Below are 23355 nucleotides of genomic sequence, written 5' to 3' on the forward strand. Positions count from 1 at the left end.
GTCAAAACGCTTTACCAGATAATATGTTAAACAACAACAACAAAAAAACGTTTTTGTTTTTCCCCAAATTTATCAGAATAAATAAACTTTATTTTACAGGGAACTTGTGCACTGTGATCAGGTTCTCCATCTTCCCCAGGCTGTGTGGTTGTTATTTTCCTCCATAAGGCATCAAGCCTGTCCAGTTTTGTTCAACAACCTGCTCACAACCACGCCTGCCTCAACCTGCAGACTCATTATCACATCAGTTTGTTATGTGATCCCAAACTTGTGCAAGTAATTTTGGGTTAATAAATCACGTTGAATGTTACAAGTTGGAATGAATTCATTTGGTTCCTGATTATCCCAAAAACGATCATAAAACCAGGATTTCAGTGCCACAATACAGCATGATTGATGGCCATGTTAATTTACAAATTGATTCCTTTTTTTTTCTGGTATAAATTGAAAGATCAATGTGTAAGTAGCAAATTTTGGCACAGTGTAGACTTTTAAAACAATGTTTTACACAAATTTTGAACCAGGCAGACTGTCTGGAAAGCCTCTTGGGTTTTTAAAATTTTTTTATAGCAGAGTCGTCTAGTGATTAGCAATCAAACGTAATAGTAATTTATTGACCTTAAACGCAGTCCTCTCAAAGGACTAGACCTCTTCCATTATTTTCCCAGCTTTAGACAAGTTTCATGTTTTTTTTTCTTTCTCACCCAGATAAGTAACCCTATTTGTTGATCCACATCTGCCAAACCCACAAAAAATGGAAAACAGTATGTTCCAAAGCATGGATCAAAGTTCACAGCTAACCAAATACTAAGATTGTGCCAGAGAGGGTTCAGTTTAGTTTGAGCGAAGGCGCCACAGAGCTGCTGACTTCCAGCCGCTTCTCGCAGCCCGATAGACGCAGGGATACTAGTGGGATTGTAAACTCGTGTGCGAAAACAAAGTCCGGCACGGCTTCTGGCATGTTCAAAAGTGGAATGAAGATCATGGGGAGTGAGTACAATAATTTGTCATAATGACTTAATCTCGTCAAGTTTCTATTGGGTGCTTTTGGGGATCAGTGGACGTCTTTGTGCCTGTGGGTTTCTTTTATTATTTTTTTTTAATGTTTGCTCTCAAAAGGCTCTGGGGATTATGAGTGAATATTAATAAATCTTTAGAGTTTTGTTGAGATTATTGCGATTTAAATGACATCTTTTGAAGTAATCCCAGATGGATGGTAAAATATGGCATTGTAGAGCATCAGGGATTAATTTGATGGCTGATCAATTACATGTTATTACATGAATTTTTAGACTTAAACTATTTTGTGGATACAGATGACAATGTTAATTTTATGAATTAAAAATAAGAAAGCAATTTGCGGAGTTTTATGCAGGCAAAAATTGTTAGTACACGTATTCCTTACTCTAGATCCTTATTGATTTTTTTTTTGGCCCCTCTGCTGCCAGATGTGTTTAACAAGTTCCCATTTCTGAAGCTTTTCACTAATTTCTTTATAAAAACTGCACCAGTTCTTGTTGAGTACAGCAATAAACAGCTGTGAGAAACTATTTGCACCCTTACATATGTCTCCTGTTCCAGAACCGGAAGTAACAAAGCAGTCCCAGACCATCACAGCAACACAACCATGTTTGACTACATGTCTGTTTCTGAGATGCTGTTTGATTGTTTTTCCCTCTGGATGTAACAAGACAGACACCTCAAATCCTCTACTTTTGTATCACCAGTACATAGAACATTTTCCACAAAATCTAGTGAATAATAATGTGATTTTCTTGCAAATATAAAACAAGAAAACATTTACTTACATTTAGGCCTTGAGACTTTTTGATGGATGTATTTTTTATTTTTTTTTACTTTACAAGAAGAAAGTCAATATCATTAGACTCTTTGAGCAAATGTGAGATGGACCTTTTATTTTGTTTTTGTTCAGCAGCTGTTTTTCTCCCATGGAGGCCATTTTTCTTTTTGAATCACGAATACGGTCCTTAATTGAGACAAGTGAGGCCTGCATTGCTTTGGATGTTCTGGGTCCTTTTATGATCTCCTGGATGAGCCATCAATGCACTCTTGAAGTGCATTTTGGAAGGTCAGCCACTTCTGTGGACATTTACTGTAGTTCCCAGTTTTCTCCATTTGCAGATAATAGTTCTAAAAAAAAACTTAGAAGGAACTTTGTAACCCTCTTCAGACATTGTTTCTAATTTATTTTTAGTTCAGGGCAGGATGTGTTGTTTTTTGTGATCATTTAGCAGAAGGTTTTATTTAAGTGATTTCTGGTTAGTGGTGCAACTAAAATAATATAAAGTGGTTAATTACATTTTATTCATCATTTAGAAAGGAGGGCAGATGCATTTTCAAATACGATCAGGCTGGTTGCTTAAAAAACTTATCTTTGCTTGACCCTAACATTTGTTCAATGGTATGAAGAATATAAATGGGACCAAAAGCAAAAAAGGGCTCCAAAAACAAAGCTGGGTTTTCACCTTTCTGAGGAACTTATTCTTCTCAGATTTATTAAAGCTATCAAATATGGACATTTGAACCATTTATTGATTCTAAATATGTTCCGCCGTATAGCAACAGTGAAATTGTCAATAATTTCTGCTTGCTGACATGGATCCTCTTTAGCAAAAAGCTCAAGTGACATCGCAATCCCACTGCAACACCTCATCTGACAACCAGTGCAAACTCCAGATTTTACATTAAATTGCGCTCTGCCACATTTGAAAGAAAATGCAGGTCAGGTTTATACTACAACAACAGATTTCTCTTTTGTACAAATTAAGAGCTTTAAGAAGCATCCTTAACCCTTGAAGTTTTTGTATCTTGTCACATTCCTGCCAAAACCCGGAGTTTGTCTTATTGGTATTTTACGTGGTAAGCTTATGTCTAATTGTGAAGTAAAGAAAAATAACAAATGATTTATTTGAAAAAATCTAAACCTTTTGTAGGAATGGATCATTCCTGCAGAGTAGTATTATTTATTTTTTCATCATTTACAGTTGATGTAGTTATGTTGCTGAAGCACATGGAGTGTAACACCATTAAGGACACGAGAATTGTAATTTTCTGCAACTTTTCTGTCTATCACAGAAAATACCTCCTGGTTCTGAATACACACGTCTTGCATTGTAGCTAAAAGACTGATTTTGCGAAGGCGGTTGACGGTGGCATCGGCAGCCAGCCCTCGGCAGTGTGTGACGGAAGCCGACCCATCTGTTATTGCAGGCAGAGAGCTGTAATCCCGTATGTCCTGGCCCTTTGTTGCAGATTGGCAGTGACATTTCATCAACACAGGTGGCCTAGTCATGACAAGCGCACACGCGTGCACACACAGACTAACACGACAGAGGAATGCACAGCAGACAGCCGACCTCTGGAATAACAAAACATCCTCTGCGGCTTCACTTGTTGGGCCAAAATGACATCAATAAGCTGAAACTCATACTGCTAACTAAATTCAGAATATCTAATTTGCCAGCTCTTTTTAGCCAACAGTTTTTTTTTTACTTAAAAGTAATCATTGCTATAAAAACTGTAATATACTCTTTGGGCACCAGATATTCTATTTAATCTTCTGTTTAATAGCTACATTACAGTTTGATTGCTTTGCTTTTCTTTTGCTTTATTTTGGCTTTTGTTGTAGTGACTCACTACAGTTGATGTAGTTAATGCCACATTTAAAAGTTTCACACTTTGGTGTCATTATGTTGTGCAATGGAGAAACTTCAATAAAAGAGCCTTGAAGATTTAATTATAAATGAACTTTTTAGTTGCTGTTTTGGTTTCCAAGTGTGGATATGTTCCTTTTCCTTTTTGCAACAAAGTTTCAAGAAATAGTTTCACTAATCACTTGCTTCTGTTGACGATGTAAGTTTCGGGTTTCCCAGTGGCTGATTCATTGAGAAGGCCCTCACTTTTCTGAAAATGTTGCCTAAGTTCTTCTGGAAACTGAGCTAGATTTTCTCTGGATTGAGTGCTTGTGAATTTCAGTTGTTTGCTTTTTTTAAAGGAGAAGTTAAAGTACGAGAGAAAGACATCTCTCAAAAGATACTAAAGCAGTGTAAGAGGACAGTCAATTTCGTGAAGTTATTTTCATTTTATAAAAATAAAAACCCAAAACAAACATGTCAAAAATGATTTTAAACCTTTCTCAATGATCAATAAAAGCATCATGGGTATTTCAACTGTCAAACCCTTTTAATTACTGACCAAATACTGTCTATGTTTGTCTGCATTTTGATTTATTTTTGGTTATGAGTGCCAAAATGTTTGAATTTTGATGCTTCCTAATCTTTGTATTTTTTTGAATTGGGACTCTGTCTCTGCTACTTCAAAATGTTAATAGCACTTCCAGTCTGGAGAAACCTGCTGGACAAAATTAAAAGTTATTTTAATAACAGGTCCTACGTTGTAATTGCTTTTCAATAATGAACTATTTTGTTTTTTTTCCTTGTGTATTTTTTCTGCAGTTTTAAGATTTTTTAAGTTCTAGTGTTAAAATGATCTGACAAGGAGCTTCCTATAAACGTCTTCAGTGACAAGGACCTCCTCCATCTTCATTCTTTAAGATTAGGCGGCGGGATTTTTATTTTTTTTTAAATTTGTGCTGAGCTGACATTTTGGACCTAAAAAAAGATTCTTATGTTCTCTTTGAAAACACCACATCCTATCTGTTTTCATATATGCTTAATGCAGAAATCACCTTGCAATCTTGATAAAAATGCAGTATGAATAATATGAACTTCTTTCCCTCTTATTATTTTGGTTGATATTCACTTTACATTTGTGGTAAAATTTGTTTAAAGAGCTGACAATAAGAGCGGTTTGTAAACATACATTTTATTTCATTAACAATGGACATTTGCAAATTACTGGGTAAAAATATTGCCACTCAAAATAAAACAATTCGCTGTACACACAAAACCTCACACAAGAAGCGTGTATTGCTTAGAACTATTCTGTGCTTCCTGGCATTTTCAGTTTCTTTGTCTTTTTTTCCTTGTATTGTGATTAGACACAGAAATCCCACAACTTTTTGTACACACCAGAAAGGAAGAAAACTACAAGAGCATAAATGAATGTCTTAATACATCAAATGTGACTAATGAGTGTAATTAGATTATTATGGTCCTCAGCAGAAGTTTCTCGCTGTATTGCTGACTCGAGCTTCCGTATCCTCTAAATGTTGCTTCCTTTCTGTTTCTCTTCCTGTCTCTAGCACTGAGCCCTCAGCTGCTTTCATTAAAACCACTGGTGCTGTTTATCAAAGGTTTGAAACACAAGTCCTTAGACCTCTTTCATTGCTCTGGCTTCTTAATTCCAGTTTCAGACGTGTGCAGAATTGAAAGCAAACATTAATTCACACTGAATGCTTCCTGTTTTTGGAATTACCAAAAAATTACTGTTTGCCAAATTATGTACATTTGCTCATGACAGAATGGTCATTATTGAGTCAAGTCTGTAGGCTGTCTTGCTTGCAGACACCTTTATAGCTCTTCCAAAAGTCGTCTATAAAACTAATGACTGGAATTATGGCCTTCTTATGGTCACTAATTTGGCATTTTTTTAGCCACTTTGCAAATAATGTGGTGGTATTTTTAGGGTCACTGACCTTCTTGCACCAGAGCTAGAACTTGGTGGTCAAGGTCTTGAGATGTCATTTCAATATTTTCACATCATGTTTTTTATTCCTGTAGCCACTGGTTTTGTAAAGTGCTCCAGTTCTTCCTTCAGCTAGCGAACCTGTATTTCAGCAATGTGGTGACATTCCCAGGCCTGCAAACTTCCACTGTTTTACAGCAAATGTACCAATGAACATAATATCCAAAAATGTTTTACTTTTTGTTTTAGTTTCATCAGATTACATCAAGTACTTTGTAAGCATTTGTAAATGCTTACAAATGCATTTACAAATGTATTCACGTCTTTTGGAGTGAATGCTTTTTCATGGATAAGGGCCCCATTTGTCTTTGTTCTCAAAGTTTGTTTTGCTTTTTTTTTTTGGGTTGATGGACATATTTCAAACCAAATATGTCCATATCTGGAAAGTAGAACCCATTTCCTTCCAGAACAGGACAATGGGAGGGTGTTCCCATTGTGTTTTTACTTGAATAAAGCAGTTTCAACAGATGAATGTGCTATCTTCAGGCATCTGGAAATTTTGCCCAAAAATGAACCAGACTTATGGAGGGGTATTTGAGGTATTGCTTTAAGCGATACTTTATTTGTTTCTTTGGCACATCGAAAACACTGACCTAAAACAGAAGTTTTGTCTGATTTTATTAAAATAATTTTTTAAATACAGTTTTTAAAAATGTAAATATCTGATTTCAACTGAGTAACATTTTTGGGTATTTTGTTTGTTTGCTTTCATCTTTTTGCTTTGAACAGAGTTCATTATTGATTGCACTATTGTATGAAACAAAAGAAACAGGAATTTCAGAATACTGTTTGAACCTTTTTTTAAAATTGACAAAAATGCTTCCAATTTTTTTGCTTGTCGGATTAAAAGTGTGTTTACTTTTTGCCTAAATATTACAGCTTGCACTTGGTGTTTGTGTGTTGGGGATGGAGCCAAAATGAGGTCAACAATAGTTGTGGATCCTGTTAAGGATGTTGGTACAAGTCTGTCGGTGTATGTTTGTGCCAGGTCAGGGCTTGATTAGCGCAGCAGGGCGTAGCGTTCAAGTCCAGCTGCTCTCTGCAGACCTATGCCATGACACACAGTGAGGCCTCCAGTGAACGATCCACCAGCCAACAGAACTATGCTCTGAAATTAATGAGACATGTGGCACGCCGCGTGTTGGAATCCCTCAGCTGTAGCTGACAGTTGTGTGGAGGTTGTGTGAAAGTAGATACAGGTTGGAGGATTAACTTGTTTAAAAGTATTGCAATCTGATCTAAACAACGTCTCATGTTTATTCGATTGATGCCAAATGCAAAGCATTTTAAGACACCGTTATTTCTTTCAAAGCTTATTTCTGAGTGGTTACCTCTACATTTGTAGTATGCTTCATGCGCTTCCTACTGCTCTTTCTTTCAGTCACCCCCGATCTGTTCCCGGAAACGACGCTGGTGCCGGCTCTCCCGGCGATACCCTCTGCGCGATCTGCCTCCGCCTCCTGCAAGGCCCGGAGGCGCAGCAGCGGGGGTGATTGTGCTGCCAGGCCTCGGCCTTTGCCCGCAGCCTGCAGGCCAGGCCCGAAAAGAGGCAGCATGGAGGTGGGGATGCGCGTGGTGCGTGGCCTGGACTGGAAGTGGGGAAACCAGGACGACGGCGAGGGTCACGTGGGCACCGTGGTGGAAATCGGTCGGCAGGGGAGCACGACGACCCCGGACAAGACGGTGGTGGTTCAGTGGGACAGCGGCACACGTACCAACTACCGCACAGGATACCAGGCTGCCTATGACCTGCTGCTGTATGACAATGCTCAAATTGGTAAGCACTGAAGATCAGGTTGTGCTAAAATATAAACTCATGATTATGAGCAATTAATTGCTGGATAAATTAGTTGTCATATTTTATTTTGAGAATTCAAATTATCTTCCAGTTTCGGTGCGAAATGTTCTTTCCAAAATGAAAGATTTTGGCTTTTTGAACTGGATTATTATGTTATTATCAATATTCATGATAAAATATAACATTGCTATAGGTTCTCCTATAAGTATGATGAACTATAACAAAAAAAAACAATATTATAGTTAATCACTAACACTGGGACAATTTATCATCCAGCAAAACTTATTATGAAAGGCCCCCCTTCTGATCAGATTCATTTTACCCATTAAATAAAAATTGTGCAATGATTAGGTTTTCATTAATAACATTTTTAGGTGAAAGTTCACAGTGCTGTCATTTTAAACTGTTTTAACAACTCATTACCACTTAGGATGGCTAACAGTGCTAAAATTTCTGCCTCCCTAGTTATTAACAGTTTAGCTCTAAACGTCCAGCTTGTTCCATGTCACAAGTAGAACAGAAACCAGCTACTTTGAGACTTTTTGACATTCTTCGGAGTTTGTCAGAAATCCTCTTTCTCTCGCAGCGTAAATAATGTAAAAAATACAGTTTTATTTGAGATAGCTTTTTTTTTTGGTGCTTCCTTTGAATTAATCTTTCAACACGACTACATACAGCTGACTCTGAATTTCCTCAACTGAGCACCAAAGAGCCAAAGCAGAAGTCAGACAAACATGGTCACCAACTTATCTTCATGGATAATTTTTTGTTTTTCTCACGAAATCTTGATTTATTTTTTTTACTTTAAAAATAAATTTTCTATCCAATTATGATAAGAAATAGTTCTGTTCTTTGATTCCTAAAATTATATATATTTTTCTGCCACATTCCAGTTTGTATGTCATAGTCTGTGCTCAAGCTTTGCAAAACCCATTTTCAGGGGTCTTTTCATCACCCATCATGGTCTCTTTGTGATCACACACACAAACACATGCACACACACTCTGGAGCTTTTTGCTCCACTTAAAACAACTTCTGATTCAGAAGCTCTTTCAATTAGTTCAGCAAAAAACAAAAAACAGGCCTTGGAGCTGGGAGTATATTGTTCAGTTGTTTGAAGCTCTTTGTTCTTCTCTGTTATTTATTGGCTTTAGATACTTTAGATGCTATTATGCTTTAACATATTGAGGTGTATATCATATAATGTGAACATTTTGCCACATTAGTCAGGCTTAGTTTGGTCTGTTCATCACTCTGTAGGTAAAACTGTTTCCTTCAGTTAAAAATAGAAAACTGAAATGTCAGAAATGTGCCCACCCATTTCCTTTTCTTCACCGCTTGTTCTGTTTGCAGGAGTCCGTCACTCCAATATCATCTGTGACAGCTGCAAGAAGCATGGCATCATGGGAATGCGGTGGAAGTGCAAAGTGTGCTTCGACTACGACCTGTGCACCCAGTGTTACATGAACAACAAGCACGACCTCAGTCATCCGTTTGAGCGTTATGAGACGGCCCATTCCCAGCCGTGAGTGCTTTAATTTGAACATTCTCTAAATTTCAATGATTTTGTTCGTATGTAAGAATCTATGCAGAACATTTTATAGCTCAAATCCTTTCCAGTCCAAAAAAGGAAGATGAGTTGCAGTTTTTATGTGGTTCATATGGATGCACACAAAACAGTTATCCGTCACTTACGTCTTCTTTTGCTTTCTTTTGGTTGATGGTGTGTCTCGTCAGCAGGGAATGTGATTGTTGTTTGGTGCAGAAATGTAATAAAATAGAGGTCTGTGCCACAGGTGAGTAAGTCAAATTCACAGTTTTCAATTTGACGTCCGATTAAAGGAGAATTTTGCAGCTTTTAGAGCTGATTCTGAATGTCTGCAGCTCAAAAATCTAAAACACTTAAACTCAGTTAACCACGGCTTGATTATTCTGCCCTGAATAGACATTTATCAAGATAAAATTTGAAATGTACAAAGTCAGTAATTTTTGATAAAATGTAAAAGAGGCAGCAGGACCACTTTAATTTGAGATAATGCATAAAAGCTACTTCGTCTCAGCAGGTTAAACTTTAAAGGAATTATTTCACACTGATGACTGATTTATGAAATCTTTACTGCTTTGTTAAATACAACACTAATTAGCCTTATTGTTACTATTCATAATTAAACAGCGGTAAAGGTGTTTATACAAGAACTGCCTTTAAAAATTGATGTTGCTTTTTCTAATGAACTAGATATAATGCAACAAACCTTCAGGTGATCATACTAACCCTGGTGTCGACTTTGCCTTTATCACAAGTAAATAATAATATATGTCATTAACATTTATTTAAATAAGCCATATATGAAAGAGAGACACATCTTCACTGTCATATACGTCTCCCTCAGCTTCTGGCTAGAGCTGCTAGTTGGAATTAGGTTTGTTTCCAAATAAGCAGAAGATTATCTTCACAGCTAATTAAGCAGTTTGCAAAATGTTAAATTAAATTATGCAACGTTTGCCGACGTCATAAAAAAAGACTGATAATATGTATAACCCAAAGATATTTAGTTTAAGTACATAGTGAAACTCGTTATTTCACTATGCATAAATTACTTGGCACAAATGTTATATCCCTAAACCAGGAAAAGTGCATCCCATCAATTATGAGGCATACTGTAGGGCTGTTATGTTGTCTCTGAGACTGTGAGTATTACATTTGTTTTAATGTCCACTAACAGTGAGAAAAACAATGGTCTTTAAAATGAAGCACCATGAGCGTATGGAGAACTACGGCTACAAAAAGGCCTCAAACCTGCATGGAACAAGATTTCAGAAAGCTAAGAAGCCTGAAAAACAATAAGATTCTCATTTAGAAGAAAACCTCACTTTTATGTTCAATTCATTAGTGTCTTTATTCCATATTGGGATCCATTGTGGTGTCTTTTAGTGTGTTTTCTTTCCATTTATTTCAGTAAATAATGAATCTTGTCTGTTACTACAAAATAATCGCATGCGAGTTTCAAGGAGATGAAGAGACGCGTTCTTGGGTAAAGCAAAAAACAAACCTGCATCATTATCACTGCAGTTACCTGTAAATAATTTAGATTTTCATTGTTTTTCTTTGTTTTTACCAGCGCACATATTTTCAAATAGCTTTGTTCTTTTGTCAGCTTGGACAAACCACATGCGGCCTACATTTGTAGAAATGTTTAGTGAGCTGACTGCAAGTGTCCTGTGAGCCCAGATTTACTCAACTGAGTTGTCCCTTCAGAATCCTCTCTTCTGCATCAGTTCACAGCAACGCTCCAATCGGCTCGCGGCACTGTCTGAATGTCAGCTGGATGGCCTGTTCTCATTTTAACGAGGTGATATGTATGACCCAGATTTCGTCTAGAGTTTAGCCTGGTACAGGTCCAGCCCCTTTCCATTTATTTCCCTGAGCCTGCTTGTCCAATGATTGCTGCAAATAGGTGTAGGAATCATGACTCACTGCTCTTTTCAATGTGACCGAGTCATCAGGTTTTGTTGTTTTCCCTTTTTTGGTTTGTTTTTGCCCCTCGAGAGATTGGAAACTAGTCAGAACCCAGCTGGGATGAGCCAGGAAGTAAATACGAAATGAGAGAATTGAATAACTAACAAGAACAGCAGGAAGCCCGTGTATTTATATAGTATAGATCCAAAACAAAAGGCGATGAGAGACCTAATTTGGAAAAATAACCTATTTTTTAAAAATGAGGAAAAATAGGTTATATTTCATAATGTATGCATCCAGTTGCATATATTATGAATACACCTGGATGCTTAACTTGCATTCAGGTGGATGTGGCTTTGTTCATTTGCGCCTTTTATTATTTTGAACATAAACAGTTTTATTATTTTTGAACATACACAGTTTTGATCAGGCAACTGAAGATTCAGTAATTTTTTTTCTTTCTTTCTGTTACTTTAAGGAAACATAAGAATGTATTTTCAATAATCAATATCTACTCGCAAAATTATTATTTTTTTACCTTTATTATGAGCAATAGCCTGCAATATACTAACTAATTAATCCATGCGCTGATGGACTATTATGAGATTCTTACAGTATGACTACCCAGAGCAAAAATATTGCAGTGTTTCTCTACATAATGGTACTCAAACAAACAACAGGAACAGATCTAATGGACAAAGAAAGGTTGACCAACCAAACGCTTTGTGATAATGCACTAGCTAAAGGCAATCCTCACCTGTATGGAGAAAAATAGAGTAAAGTCGAAACCCAGCTTCCTGTAACATTCAAACAGTTAGCCTCAAATGCTAACGAGTCTTTATCGCGGCAGACATGTTGGGGGTCATGAGGGCTTTTCCCAACAATTCACCAATTTTCATCTTCTTGATTTTGTATTGAATTAATAAGATATTCATACATTTTTGTTTATTCTTAATTGAAGTATTCTAGAAATGCCACAACTTTTTCACACTATTCCATCCCTAATAAATGCCAATTGAACCTTAGTTTTCATAGAGGCATGTTTTCTTTGCAAACATTATCCCCTTAAATGATTTTACTCACCAGTGAGTAACACAGGGGGTACAATGAGCCAATCCTAAATTAATTGGTTTATTTCTCTGGGTTTTTGGTCTGTTGTCAACCTGCATGTTTTTTTTTCTTTCTTTTTTGCAGCCAGAAATATTTGCAAACAGCTAAATTTATCTTTGCAGTCGTTTTCTTTTTCAGCACTTTCTCCAACATCTCATGAGAATGCGTTTATGACGCTATTGTTGAAAATTGGCTGATTGTGTCAAATCATTTGTATGATTATAGTAGACTCAAAAACTACAAAGAGGGCTATTTATGTATTTGTTTATTTGTTTGTTTTTATAAATTAAATTTTGTTTCCCGTTGTAGACTTTGCAATTTCTCCAAAAGTGATATTTTGGATTCTGACCAACACCGACACAGATTTCACATCTGGGACGTCACAAGTTATTTGTTGTACTTGTCAGACAAATGAGGCAGCCAAACGGCGAGCAATATGTGTTCCCCATCTTAACGCACAATGGCTCTTTATTTTTAAACCACATTGACCTAAATTTCATTGACAGCAGTTCAAAAGACTGATTTATACTCTGGCAATCATGAGACACACTGCTGTGTGTCCAGACTGCCAAATTTAGCTTGGTTTTCTAATATGTGTGACTTGTCTTAGAGCCAGGAAAGACTTATGAAAGGGGTGTTAAGAGAGACTGTTTATTATGGAAACATGCGTGATGCCTTAAAGGCAAATTACTGGAGTTGCGGTTAATGTCCAGTCTCCTGACGGTGTGATGAGTTTCGCTTTCGTAAACATGGTGTGCGTGCGTTGTGAGCCGGATGTACCGTTGATAAGTGTCCCTTTATAATTACATCAGATTCAAATGGATTATCATGCTACCATTCCAAGATGTTCGGATTAAGAATTTCAGTTTCCGAGAAGATATCCAGGTAGTACCGAGAGGCAGATAATGAACAGGTTTGGGTAGAAGAAGATTTGATGTTGACAAAGCATCTTTCATTTATATGTATATGTAAATATTTATTCCTATTTTGCATATGGTGGTCAGGGCAGCTCTTTCAGTGATCCATTTCATCAAGCTCGATGCTCATGCTGAATCGGACTGCGGAACATCTCTGTGACTGCTGGACAATGCATCTGGAGGCATACGTCTGGACCATATGTTTACAAATAGCTGGGTTGGCGTGCAGCTAGTTAATCGGCTCTTTCTTACACAAACAACACACATGCAGTTCCAGGGAACCAATCGGATCAAGTCTCTGTCTAATCCTTTACTCTGCACATAAAGCACTACATTGCTGCCACAGGATCATTGTTTGTTTTCCAGTCTGTGCTCACTTCAAACCCATAACAGGGTGCGATTTTATATATTTTTTCTTTTTGTTTTACATATTTTTATGTTGATTTTCTAAGTTTTAAGTCGAGCTTTTAATACAATTTTTGCCTCATTTCGCCTACAGGGAACAATTGGTTTTCTTTGAAAAATTATGTTCATTTTTCATACAGCTTCTCATTCTCATCAACACACTGGTTCACTGTTTAATTGTTCTTGAATGTGTTAAAAGAAATGAACCAAACACATTTGTTTTAAAATCTGGACATATTTTTACTGGCTAGCATACCTCAGAAGGCACTAATATTAAAGAAATAGTTCATAATTTCGAAGTGAGGTTCTGTGTAAAGTTTCTAAGCAGTTAACATTATATATACAGTAGATAATATTCATAGTTTAGTATAAATTCAGATGCTTATTTGCCTTATTTACATACAAACCAACAATTATCTAGACATGAAACAGATGCAGGAGCTTGTTCAACGCACGCGGCCTTATATGAAAAGGAAGCGGTATAAAAAGTAGCAGTGTCATAATGGTTAAGTGAAATGTTTTGTATTGATTTTTACTATAGACTCTTGGCGCTTCCCTGATGAGCTGTTAGGTTCAACCTGAGCTGAACTTAAAATTTCTACTAAACAGCTTCATTTCTACTAAATGACGCCACCAAAATCTATGGCAGGTTAGATTTTAACTGCTTATACCTGTCATGCAAAACCTCACTTCAAAACTCCTGAGACATCCCTTTCATTATCAAGCTGTCGAGTTTAATCAAACAAGTAGCTTAATACACAGGGCTCACTTTGCACTTTGTTCTTGTGTGTTTGTTGTAAGTATTGACGAGTGGTAGCTGAACCTGCCTCTTTGTCGGGTACACGTCTTTGCTCTTGATCCTTTCTGTGATCGAGGTTGACATTTGGTTCAGCAGGATTACAAAAGTTGATCCCTCGGAAGAGAGGCTGCAATTAAAAACAAATGTCAAGCTCTGAGGCCACATTTCCTTGTCATAAAACGAGAACATCTGTCACTGCACATCCGCTTTTTGCTAAAGTTTCATAGTAATAAGGAAGCTTTGTTGTCGTAAGCAGTGCTACTCAAATGTTTTGACCATTTGACTCAGCCTATCAATCAGTTTTGCATGACGAAGTGCACTCTCACAATTTTTCCCCCCCTGTAAAGCTCTAAAAATAACCTTATTTCATTCTATAGATGCTGGATTTGTATATTTACGTAGCCATTTATTTGGCAGCATGTGGATGTTTATGACTTGCCCTAAGGTGCTTTCTGATCGCTCTGCTGTCTAGGATTAGGCTAAAACCTCTGCACAAACCTGCCCGACCTCAGTCACACGCTGAGATTTACTGTTAGTTGGCTTTACGAGCCAAATGGGCAGCTATTTACCGCTGCAGCTCAGAGGACCCTGCAAGCACGTCTAGCAAAAAACTTAGCATGAAAGGGACCTGATATGCCAAGAAATCGTCTTTGACCTTAAGAAGGAGTTCTCATAAAATCTGCTTTCTTTCTTTTTAAATTACATCTGATTTTAATTGACTTTGCGTTCGTCAGAGAGCTGTTTGGTTGCAATGGAAGCTGGTACTGGATCCTGTTGAAGTATGGGAATAGGCAGCTCCTTTGCAACCAGGCCTGATCAAATCTTCACAATAAGGTATGCCTCAGTTTTGTCTATAGAATGCCAATGTCTTGTTTTCTGAGATCAATCCTAGGTTTGACCAGTCTTTTGTTCTAAGACTGTTAGACATTAAATATAGGAAAATGTGCTCCAGGGCAGATGTATGAGTTTAGAATCCAAAAGAACATGAAGAAATTACATAATTATCTTCAGTTTTGAATTAAAGCTTTTCTCTGTAACTTTCATCTGCATTTATTTAAGTTCACAGCAGTGCATTCCAGTACAAGCTGTTTATTGAGCAGTTTGTAGATTGAACATGATTCGAGTTCTTAGTTTTGATTAAATTAATTAATAGACCCAAACTATTCTGATTTTTTTGTGTTTTAAAAAATAAAAAGAACGTCTGACTACGACATCATCTCTGGATGATGCTTTTATAATTCAGAATATTTAATCTTATATTTGACTTATTTTTTAATACTTGCAAAAACAGATATTGCTCAGCCTGAAAAGACATTTGGAAAGAATTTTTTTGTCATCTTTTGTTTGTTTCTTAAAGCAGAACTAGCACTCTATCATGAAGGATCAGTAGATTAAATTCATGGATTTAATATTTCTGATGTTCTACCATAACCAAATGGATACGCTTATGCATCATAGCACCGATGTTTCTGTGGTTCTATCACTCGACAATCTAATGATCTAGGTGGAATAAAGCTAAAGGGCAGTATTGTTTCTCTGTGTGTGTGTTTGTGTGACTGTGTGACTTTTTGAGTTTTTATCAGCATTATAAAACCTTGGTGCACCTTGTTACAGGCACGCATTTATTCATATGTCGTTATTGTGAACTATTGATTATTGTCGTTTTGTCTGTAACCCCACCATTCCACACAATAGGCAACTAATAAGTGAAGTTTTGTAATTTATTACATTTCTATAGTTCTGCAAAATTTCAACTCCTGTGTAAAAATTGGCTACATAATGTAACCACCTCCTTCAAATAATGATGCATATCAATGAAGAGTTTTTCTTTTTTTTTTTTTTTTTTTTACGATGTAACAGAAGAAGTACTGTCGTTCAGCTGTTCACTACTGTGGTCTTACTTGGTATTCTTGGTGTCCGCTAAGATCGTACTTGTTAGAAAAACCACTAGTTCAAATTGTCTGCTCAGGTGTGAGTTGACGCATCTTCCTTCTTTCCGTCACAGAGTGAACCTGACACCGAGGCAGAACCTCCCACGCATCATCCTCAAAGGAATCTTTCAGGGCGTTAAAGTCGTCCGTGGACCAGACTGGGACTGGGGGAACCAAGACGGTGAGTGGTGTGTGTTTGTGTGTTTGAAGGAGGTGGGGGAAGGGTAGGAGTTGTTCTTGTTACCGACCTGGTTGTATTCATTTTGAAATGCCCCCTTTTTGTGCTGTTTCTTTAAACATAGGACTTGACAATCTAATGTCTCAAAATGCCTCACCATGTGAATACCATTCTAACCGCACGCCTCAATAACCCGAAAAATGTTGCATCTTTGTGTGTCTGTGTGCACTTACACGGCCAGTGAGTCATCTGAGTCTGTCCCACAGATGCGGCAGCCTGTTTGTGTCAGTGTCTTTATCGAATCCTTGTTTTATAACGTGTTCTTTGCATTTTTGTTTCTCCTTTTCGGGAGGTGAAGGGTGGAAATGTCCCATTACTTGAAGTTTGTTGTTCAGTTATTTGTGTCTTGGCTGTCATCTGTGAACACCCGCACTTTCATGTTTGACTTTGTCATGTTTCTGTCTGTAATGCTTCCTTTTTCAGATAAGACCAGCTTTGCTCTCAGTTGTGCTTAGAAATGATTAGAAACTGAAATGAAAATGATCGTTTGGTGATGTTCCCTTCGAAGAAAGACAGAGTGGTCATAATTTTTATTTATTTATTTATTTTTTGTCAGAATCTGAATGAGTCAAAATGTCCATTTGGTTTCTGCCCTGGGGTTTGGTTAACTCACTCATCAGGCTTAAATGGTGTTTTCAGCCAGTGCATGTGGGCCTTTCTGAGCATTCTCAGATTTCCCTTTTCTTCAAACAAGCCATTATGCAGTTCACTGAGTTAATTAGAAGTAAAGCAATCAAGTGACTTAAATGGTTTAAAGACATCATAAAATATGTGTTCTTATAATGTGGCTCTGAAACGTATGTGAATAATTTAAAGGAATAATGGACAAGTGTGTTTTGTGAAGTGTTTAATCCATGTGTTGCATGTTTCTGTAACATCCTGCGTTTTTTTTACATTACTATTATTTGCTATTCTTAAACATAATGGTCAGATTTTAAATTTCACTGAGCTTTTCTTCCCACAAACTTATGCAGCTCCGCTTTTTGCACATCTCTTTTGTGTGTGTGTGTTTTTTTTTTGTGTGTGTGTTTGTATTTCTATGTTTAGGCGGGGAGGGTAAGGTTGGGAAAGTAGTGGACATTCGAGGCTGGGACACAGAGTCTGGCCGCAGCGTGGCCAGTGTCACCTGGTCCAATGGCACCACCAATGTCTACCGAATGGGCCACAAAGGCAAAGTGGACCTGAAGTACGTGTCCGACGGCCAGGGAGGCTTCTACTACAAAGATCACCTACCTAAGCTTGGTCAGTAAGATACATTGTTTCTCTTACAAAAATATTCATCTTTCTACACTTTGGCATTCTTTTGGGATTTTATGTAATGGATCAACACAAAGTAGTTATAGGAAAATAATATATGATAATAATTAGAACATTGACTTGTATCTTTATTTACCGATGTTCAGGTCTTGTCAGCCTATTCTGGGTCCAGGTTACGACTCGCTTTGCAACTAACACTTATTTTAGTAATTGACTATTCTCTGTTCCTGCCTGCTGATACTTTTAGTTTTAATCTATAGAAACTCGTCAGTCTTCAAACAGCAGCTGCGTTTATCCTTGGATGACATTACACATAAGTCACTAATTGGAAGCCACTTCAGTGCACTGAAATGTATCTACGTTTAGGTACATGTCTTTTATTTCTATGACAAAAATAAAATAAAACCATGCAGTTCTTTGCTTCTGCTTCACAACTCCGGGCTGGTGCAGGGGTCTGTAACCCATTGCTCTTTGGACTTTCCACTCTTAATAACTTAGGCAAAAATTAAATAAGGACCAAGGAATGTTTTTAAATATAAGTAGAGCAACAAATGCAAACTTTTTGAGGATATTTGCAGTAAATTTCCATAACAAAATGTTTGTTTGTTTTAGTTTGTATCATTAGGTTGTAAACTTTTACATTTTCAGAATTTGCTTTACAAGGCAAAATTGTCTGCCCAGATGAAAATTTTGACTTTGATTTCAAGACCTGACAGCATAAAAACATGAAGTACAATATTTAAATGATTATCCTTCTGAGTTTGTCCACGAGTATTGATGGTGTCTTTTTGCTGACTGCCCCCCATCCAGGTGAGCATGCAGAGCTCCAGCGCCAGGAGAGCGCTGATGGCCACTCTTTTCAGCAGGGAGACAAAGTCAAATGTCTATTGGAGGTGGACATCTTGCGACAGATGCAGGAAGGACACGGAGGGTGGAATCCCAAAATGGCAGAGGTACGAGAAACGTCCCATCACATCCAACTCATGAGAACAGGCAGTTTTACTCAACTCTTTACTTGGTTTCCGTGGGATGTAAAGTACAAAATGTACATCTTTTTGGTTTCTGGTTGGTTTGTCTTGTGTACATATGCAGTGAGAATGCAGTCACACGTCCAGCATGTGAGCTCACTTGGCTCACAGAGACTTTATATTATATAAGCGGTTCAGGTGGATGCTCTAATAAAATGAGGGCAAACGGAGCATTCACGTTTTCAGTCACAGCTGCCGAAGGCAACGTTGAGGTCAGAGCAGCAGTGGAGGGAGTTGTGGGGGGACCTGGAGTGACACAACCTATTTATGTTTGCAGTACATTTGTCGGATCGGGACGGTTCATAGAATAACTGACAGAGGAGACGTCCGGGTCCAGTATAGCAACAACATCCGCTGGACTTTCCACCCGGGAGCTCTCACCAAAGTACAGAATCACAGAAAACCTCTCTGATCACATCTTCAATATGATTTAAATTTAGCTTCACAGATTTATTCATGTGTTTTCCCCCTTTTCTTCTGACAGGTGAACACCTTTGGAGTTGGCGAACTGGTAAAAGTACTGGATGAGCTGGAAAATGTGAAGAGACTTCAGGCAGGCCATGGGGAGTGGACAGACAGCATGACTCCTGTATGCTAAGTTTTACTTTCTCTCTAACTCTCATTTTACGTGCTTTGATTTTTGATCTAGTAATACAAAGAACTAAAGTTTACACAGATTGTCTTGAGGCTTTGAGTCCCTATTCAAGCAGTATCCCTTTGAAAAGGAGAAAGATGCTTAATTGAATTAAATTTGGTGAAAGGTCCATATTCTGATGTAAAAAAAAAAAGTTTGATTTGGGCTATTTATGATCACTACTTTTATTTGTGAAAGTGTCGCTCGCCTTTTCATTACTAATTGGATTATCATCTCATGTCTGACTTACTTCACTCATACAACTAAAGTGCACCGGTCATAATTTTGTGGCTGATTTCTTTGACCCACTAGAAGAAAATTTCAACAGATTTATTATATTTTAAGAACAGAAACTAGAAAACGTGTTATATATTTATATCTTGGCTTTCTGTTGCACTTATTTATGTTAGCAACAGGGAGAGGCTGTAAAGCAAGACTTTATTTTAATAGACGTTAACATAATGAGCTTCTTATGTTGGAGATAAATGAGGTTTGCGCATCACTCGACCACATTAACATGTATGTTTTCTCTGGACAATTGAAAATACTTTCTGTGATTCATGATTTCGAAAAGGCTGCCAGCATTTCAAAATCTAGTATGTTCTCGGAGAGATGGATAAAACAGATTTACTTTGCTGTAAGACCTTCAACCTTACTGTTATCTATTGAAAGTCTCTTTCTCTCACTCTGCCTGAATAAAACACGGATATGTCTTGACATAAAAATGTAGCTCCTTTTAAAAAGCTTCTCACATTGCTGTTGCTCTGCTGTGTAAAACCTTTCTGATCCTGAAGCTTTTAAGGATTGTTGTGATTGTAACGCAGCAGCTCTTATATTTAGTGTGTTCGCTGATTGGGGAAAAGACCATCTGGTTTCTTTGTACATCTCTAAACGTACTTACTTCACACACCAAAATTCATCTGTAATATATCTGACCTGTATCCAAATTAGAAATGGAAAATCTCTAAATTACAAAACGAATAGTTATCAGACCACATTCTTGAGGATGTTTGTTAACCTGATGTCTTTTGTCTGTAGGTGCTTGGTCAGGTGGGAAAGGTGCTGAAAGTATACGCTGACGGTGACCTGCGGGTGGCGTTTGGAGGTCAGACGTGGACGTTCAACCCGGCGTGCCTTTCGGCCCAGCCTGCAGAGGTTGATGCCAACCTCATGACGGCCGAGAACCCCAACGAATCTGGAAGTAAGGCCTCTGCGGGAATCGAGGGGGCTCGACTCAAACGCTGCGCTCTTTCAATCCTCTCCAGCCTTCCTCCTTGCTCCATCTCTGCTTTTGCATGCTTCCTCGCACAGGCTGCCAATAAGGGCCTTCTCTTTTCTTTCTTTTCCATTAATGTGCGAACAAGGTGTCTGTTTGTTTAAGCGCTCTTCCCCGGCCTGTTGTGGTCCAGTGTGCTGACAGCAAGACGCTTTGGCAGCTCAGCAGACATTTGTCATCATGTCTGAAGTTCTCAGCAGCCTCTTAATGATGGCATACTCTGTGTTTACATTCACCTCGGTGGATGGAAAGGTGCTAACATGTCGATGTGTGTGTGTGTCGTCAGATTCACTCTGCATGGAAGGGACATTTTGACTCATTCCTTTGGTTTTGCTTGGTTCTGACAAATTCATTAACCGTTGCAGCATTCAGATTTTGCCTCCCCCCTCTGAACATCCTTTGCAGTTAAATTTTGGATTAAAGAAACTAACATTTTCCCTCTTTCTTGTATTGTCCCTTTCCACTACCTCTCCCAGGTACTGTCATCTCCGTGCTGGAGAAGCTGCTGTCTCAGTCCACGGAGCAGGACAACCCCGGCCAACTTGTCATCGAGGCAGCCCACGGGAGTGCCAGCAAAGTGCGGGAGTTGGTGCAGAAGTATCCCGACAAGGTTAGTGCGACATCTTCGCTTTGCTGCAGTCCGGGGTTGTGACTCATTGCTTCAAGAGACAAAACTGAGCATTGATGTGCAGACAGAGTCTTGGTGTTTTTTTTTTGCATCCTGATTATTTTTCACATTTTTCTCTTTTTGTTGAATGTGTTTTCTAAAGAAAAAAGAAATGCAGAAAACATCTGTACACAATAATGACAAAGTAGTTGGAGTTTCTTATTATAAATTAATCAAACAATCTAAAAACGACTGAAATAAATCATACATACAACCGTTAATAGCGATATATACTTATGCTTCAATGCTTTGTTGATATATTGACCTTATTGGTGGAGTGCATTAGCAGTGATTGACCTTCTGGATGCTCCCATCTCCACATGAGAACGCTGCATCTACTCCCATTGTGACTGCAACACTGCCTTCTAAATCAAAACTCATGTTTTTGTTATTTTTTATTTTGTTAATTCAGTTAATGTCATTGTGTTCATTTAATTTGTAAACTTTTCCCCATTTTTGGCATTTATGTGTCTATTTTTTGTAACTGCGAAATCTCAACTCAAACATGTAAAAACATATGAAAGGGAAGTATAATTCAAAGCCTTTTATATATTTTTGTGATAAAAAGAAAAGAAACAGCAGAAATTATGTCAGAAAACACAGACTGATCAGGATTACCAGCATGTTTAACCGAGTTCCCCAATGCTTTGTTTGGAAACATTCATACAAATTTAGGAAAACTCTGACCATTACTTTTTAAAAAATGTTTTACATTATGGATCTTCTACTCGAAGCCTCAAGGGCTGATGTCCTGCAGCATCAAGATGTGTCTCTTTCTCAGAGACTCATCTAAAATTCACAGGACATTGGCCCTTGATGTCTGGATTCACAAAGAAATTATTACATCACTGCTGTGTTTTATGTGCAAGGAAAACTCTTTCTAAGGATTAAATGAACCTCATAAATGGAGCTCCGCGGCTGTCAGTTGGACAGAGCGTATTGTTTTCCAGTGATTTGGGAAAAGACTGCCCTTTTCCACATAATCCATGTGCAGAAGTTATAAACTGAGGCTACAAAAAATGTGACAACCTGAACTCCTGTTTGAGAAGAAACACGTTAAACATGCTGCGTCTCTTTATATTGTTTTTTAAATCTTTATGCCTATTTATTTTTTATTTTGCATCTACTGGATGCAAAATAAAAAATAGTTTTGGCTTAATTACTGTTCTGAATATGTTCTTCACATTTTTTTGAGTCTGTTTACTAATTTAGTTGACAACTTTTTTCAATGATTTATTTGTCCGATTGTTTTATCCTTAATTACTCAAAACACATGTAAAGCAGATTAAAGTTTGTTGTTATGAAAGTGAGAAAATGAGGAAAGGTTTAAGGGGGATGAACACTTTCGCTGCTGTTTGTTGTGCCCCTTCGGTTCCATTGTGCTGCGACGGCACTGAATGGTGGGATTATCTTCCATCACGTGTATGAAGAGCTTGGTTGTCCATACGCAGATTATTTCCTGCCAGTGTTTGATCAGCTCTGTTGGTGTGCGCTGATTCTCTGCTCCAGATGAATCTCCAACTGTGTCTGTGCTCCTGCCAGGTGGATATCAAGAACCAAGGCAAGACGGCTCTGCAGGTCGCCGCTCACCAAGGCCACACAGAGGTGGTGAAGACCCTGCTGCAAGCCAACAGCTCCGTCGAGGTCAAAGATGAAGATGGAGACACAGCTTTACACTACACTGCCTTCGGGTGAGGGCGCATTCCTGTTCTTGTGCTGCATTCATTTGATTAAATGTTTTGATTAGGGCTGCAGCGAGCAATCATTCTAGTCATCGTCTGTTCTGTCAACCTTTCTGATGATTAATCAATTAATCAAATAATAAAAAAAGTTGACTGAATTTTTTAAAACAAGAAAAACATTTTATTGCCTAAAATGAAAAAAGAAAAATCCCTGTGGCGCACACTTGATCATTTGTGGCAAACAATGCTTCAGCAGCCAAATAAATGCTTTAGCCGTCAACACATGAAAAGCAGTACTGTGTAGGATGAATCTTTAGACTACGTTTTTGGATTAATCAGTTAATAATTGGATAGTTGCAAAAGGTCCTTAATATTAGTTTTCTTTATAACAGAATTTGAACCAGGTGATTCTGAAACTATGAAACTTGAGGAGTTCTGAGTAAAACATATTTACAGGCAAAGATTTTTGTTAATCTTTAATGCAAAATC

At 37.7% G+C, this 23355-nt stretch overlaps 1 protein-coding gene across 6 annotated transcripts in view; it reads left to right on the top strand.

Annotated features, from left to right (window-relative positions):
• mib2 (MIB E3 ubiquitin protein ligase 2) overlaps nucleotides 1-23355 on the top strand; it is a 48265-nt gene that overhangs the window by 5561 nt on the left and 19349 nt on the right. For 3 of the 6 annotated variants that reach the window (XM_055048491.1, XM_055048492.1, XM_055048493.1), the window contains exons 1-11: nucleotides 844-990; nucleotides 7049-7444; nucleotides 8819-8990; nucleotides 16159-16265; nucleotides 17370-17564; nucleotides 18390-18532; nucleotides 18885-18992; nucleotides 19092-19196; nucleotides 20280-20442; nucleotides 20994-21127; nucleotides 22727-22875. In XM_055048491.1, the coding sequence (XP_054904466.1) occupies nucleotides 960-990; nucleotides 7049-7444; nucleotides 8819-8990; nucleotides 16159-16265; nucleotides 17370-17564; nucleotides 18390-18532; nucleotides 18885-18992; nucleotides 19092-19196; nucleotides 20280-20442; nucleotides 20994-21127; nucleotides 22727-22875 (1703 nt within the window). In that variant the 5' untranslated portion in view covers nucleotides 844-959. Of the gene's footprint in view, nucleotides 1-843; nucleotides 991-7048; nucleotides 7445-8818; nucleotides 8991-14680; nucleotides 14988-16158; nucleotides 16266-17369; nucleotides 17565-18389; nucleotides 18533-18884; nucleotides 18993-19091; nucleotides 19197-20279; nucleotides 20443-20993; nucleotides 21128-22726; nucleotides 22876-23355 lie in introns of those variants that run through there. The other 3 variants (XM_055048495.1, XM_055048494.1, XM_055048496.1) reach the window with 2 other exon arrangements.

The sequence above is a fragment of the Poeciliopsis prolifica genome, unplaced genomic scaffold (genome assembly GCF_027474105.1).
Source record: "Poeciliopsis prolifica strain line A6 unplaced genomic scaffold, Auburn_PproV2 SCAFFOLD027, whole genome shotgun sequence".
Lineage (NCBI taxonomy): Eukaryota > Metazoa > Chordata > Actinopteri > Cyprinodontiformes > Poeciliidae > Poeciliopsis > Poeciliopsis prolifica.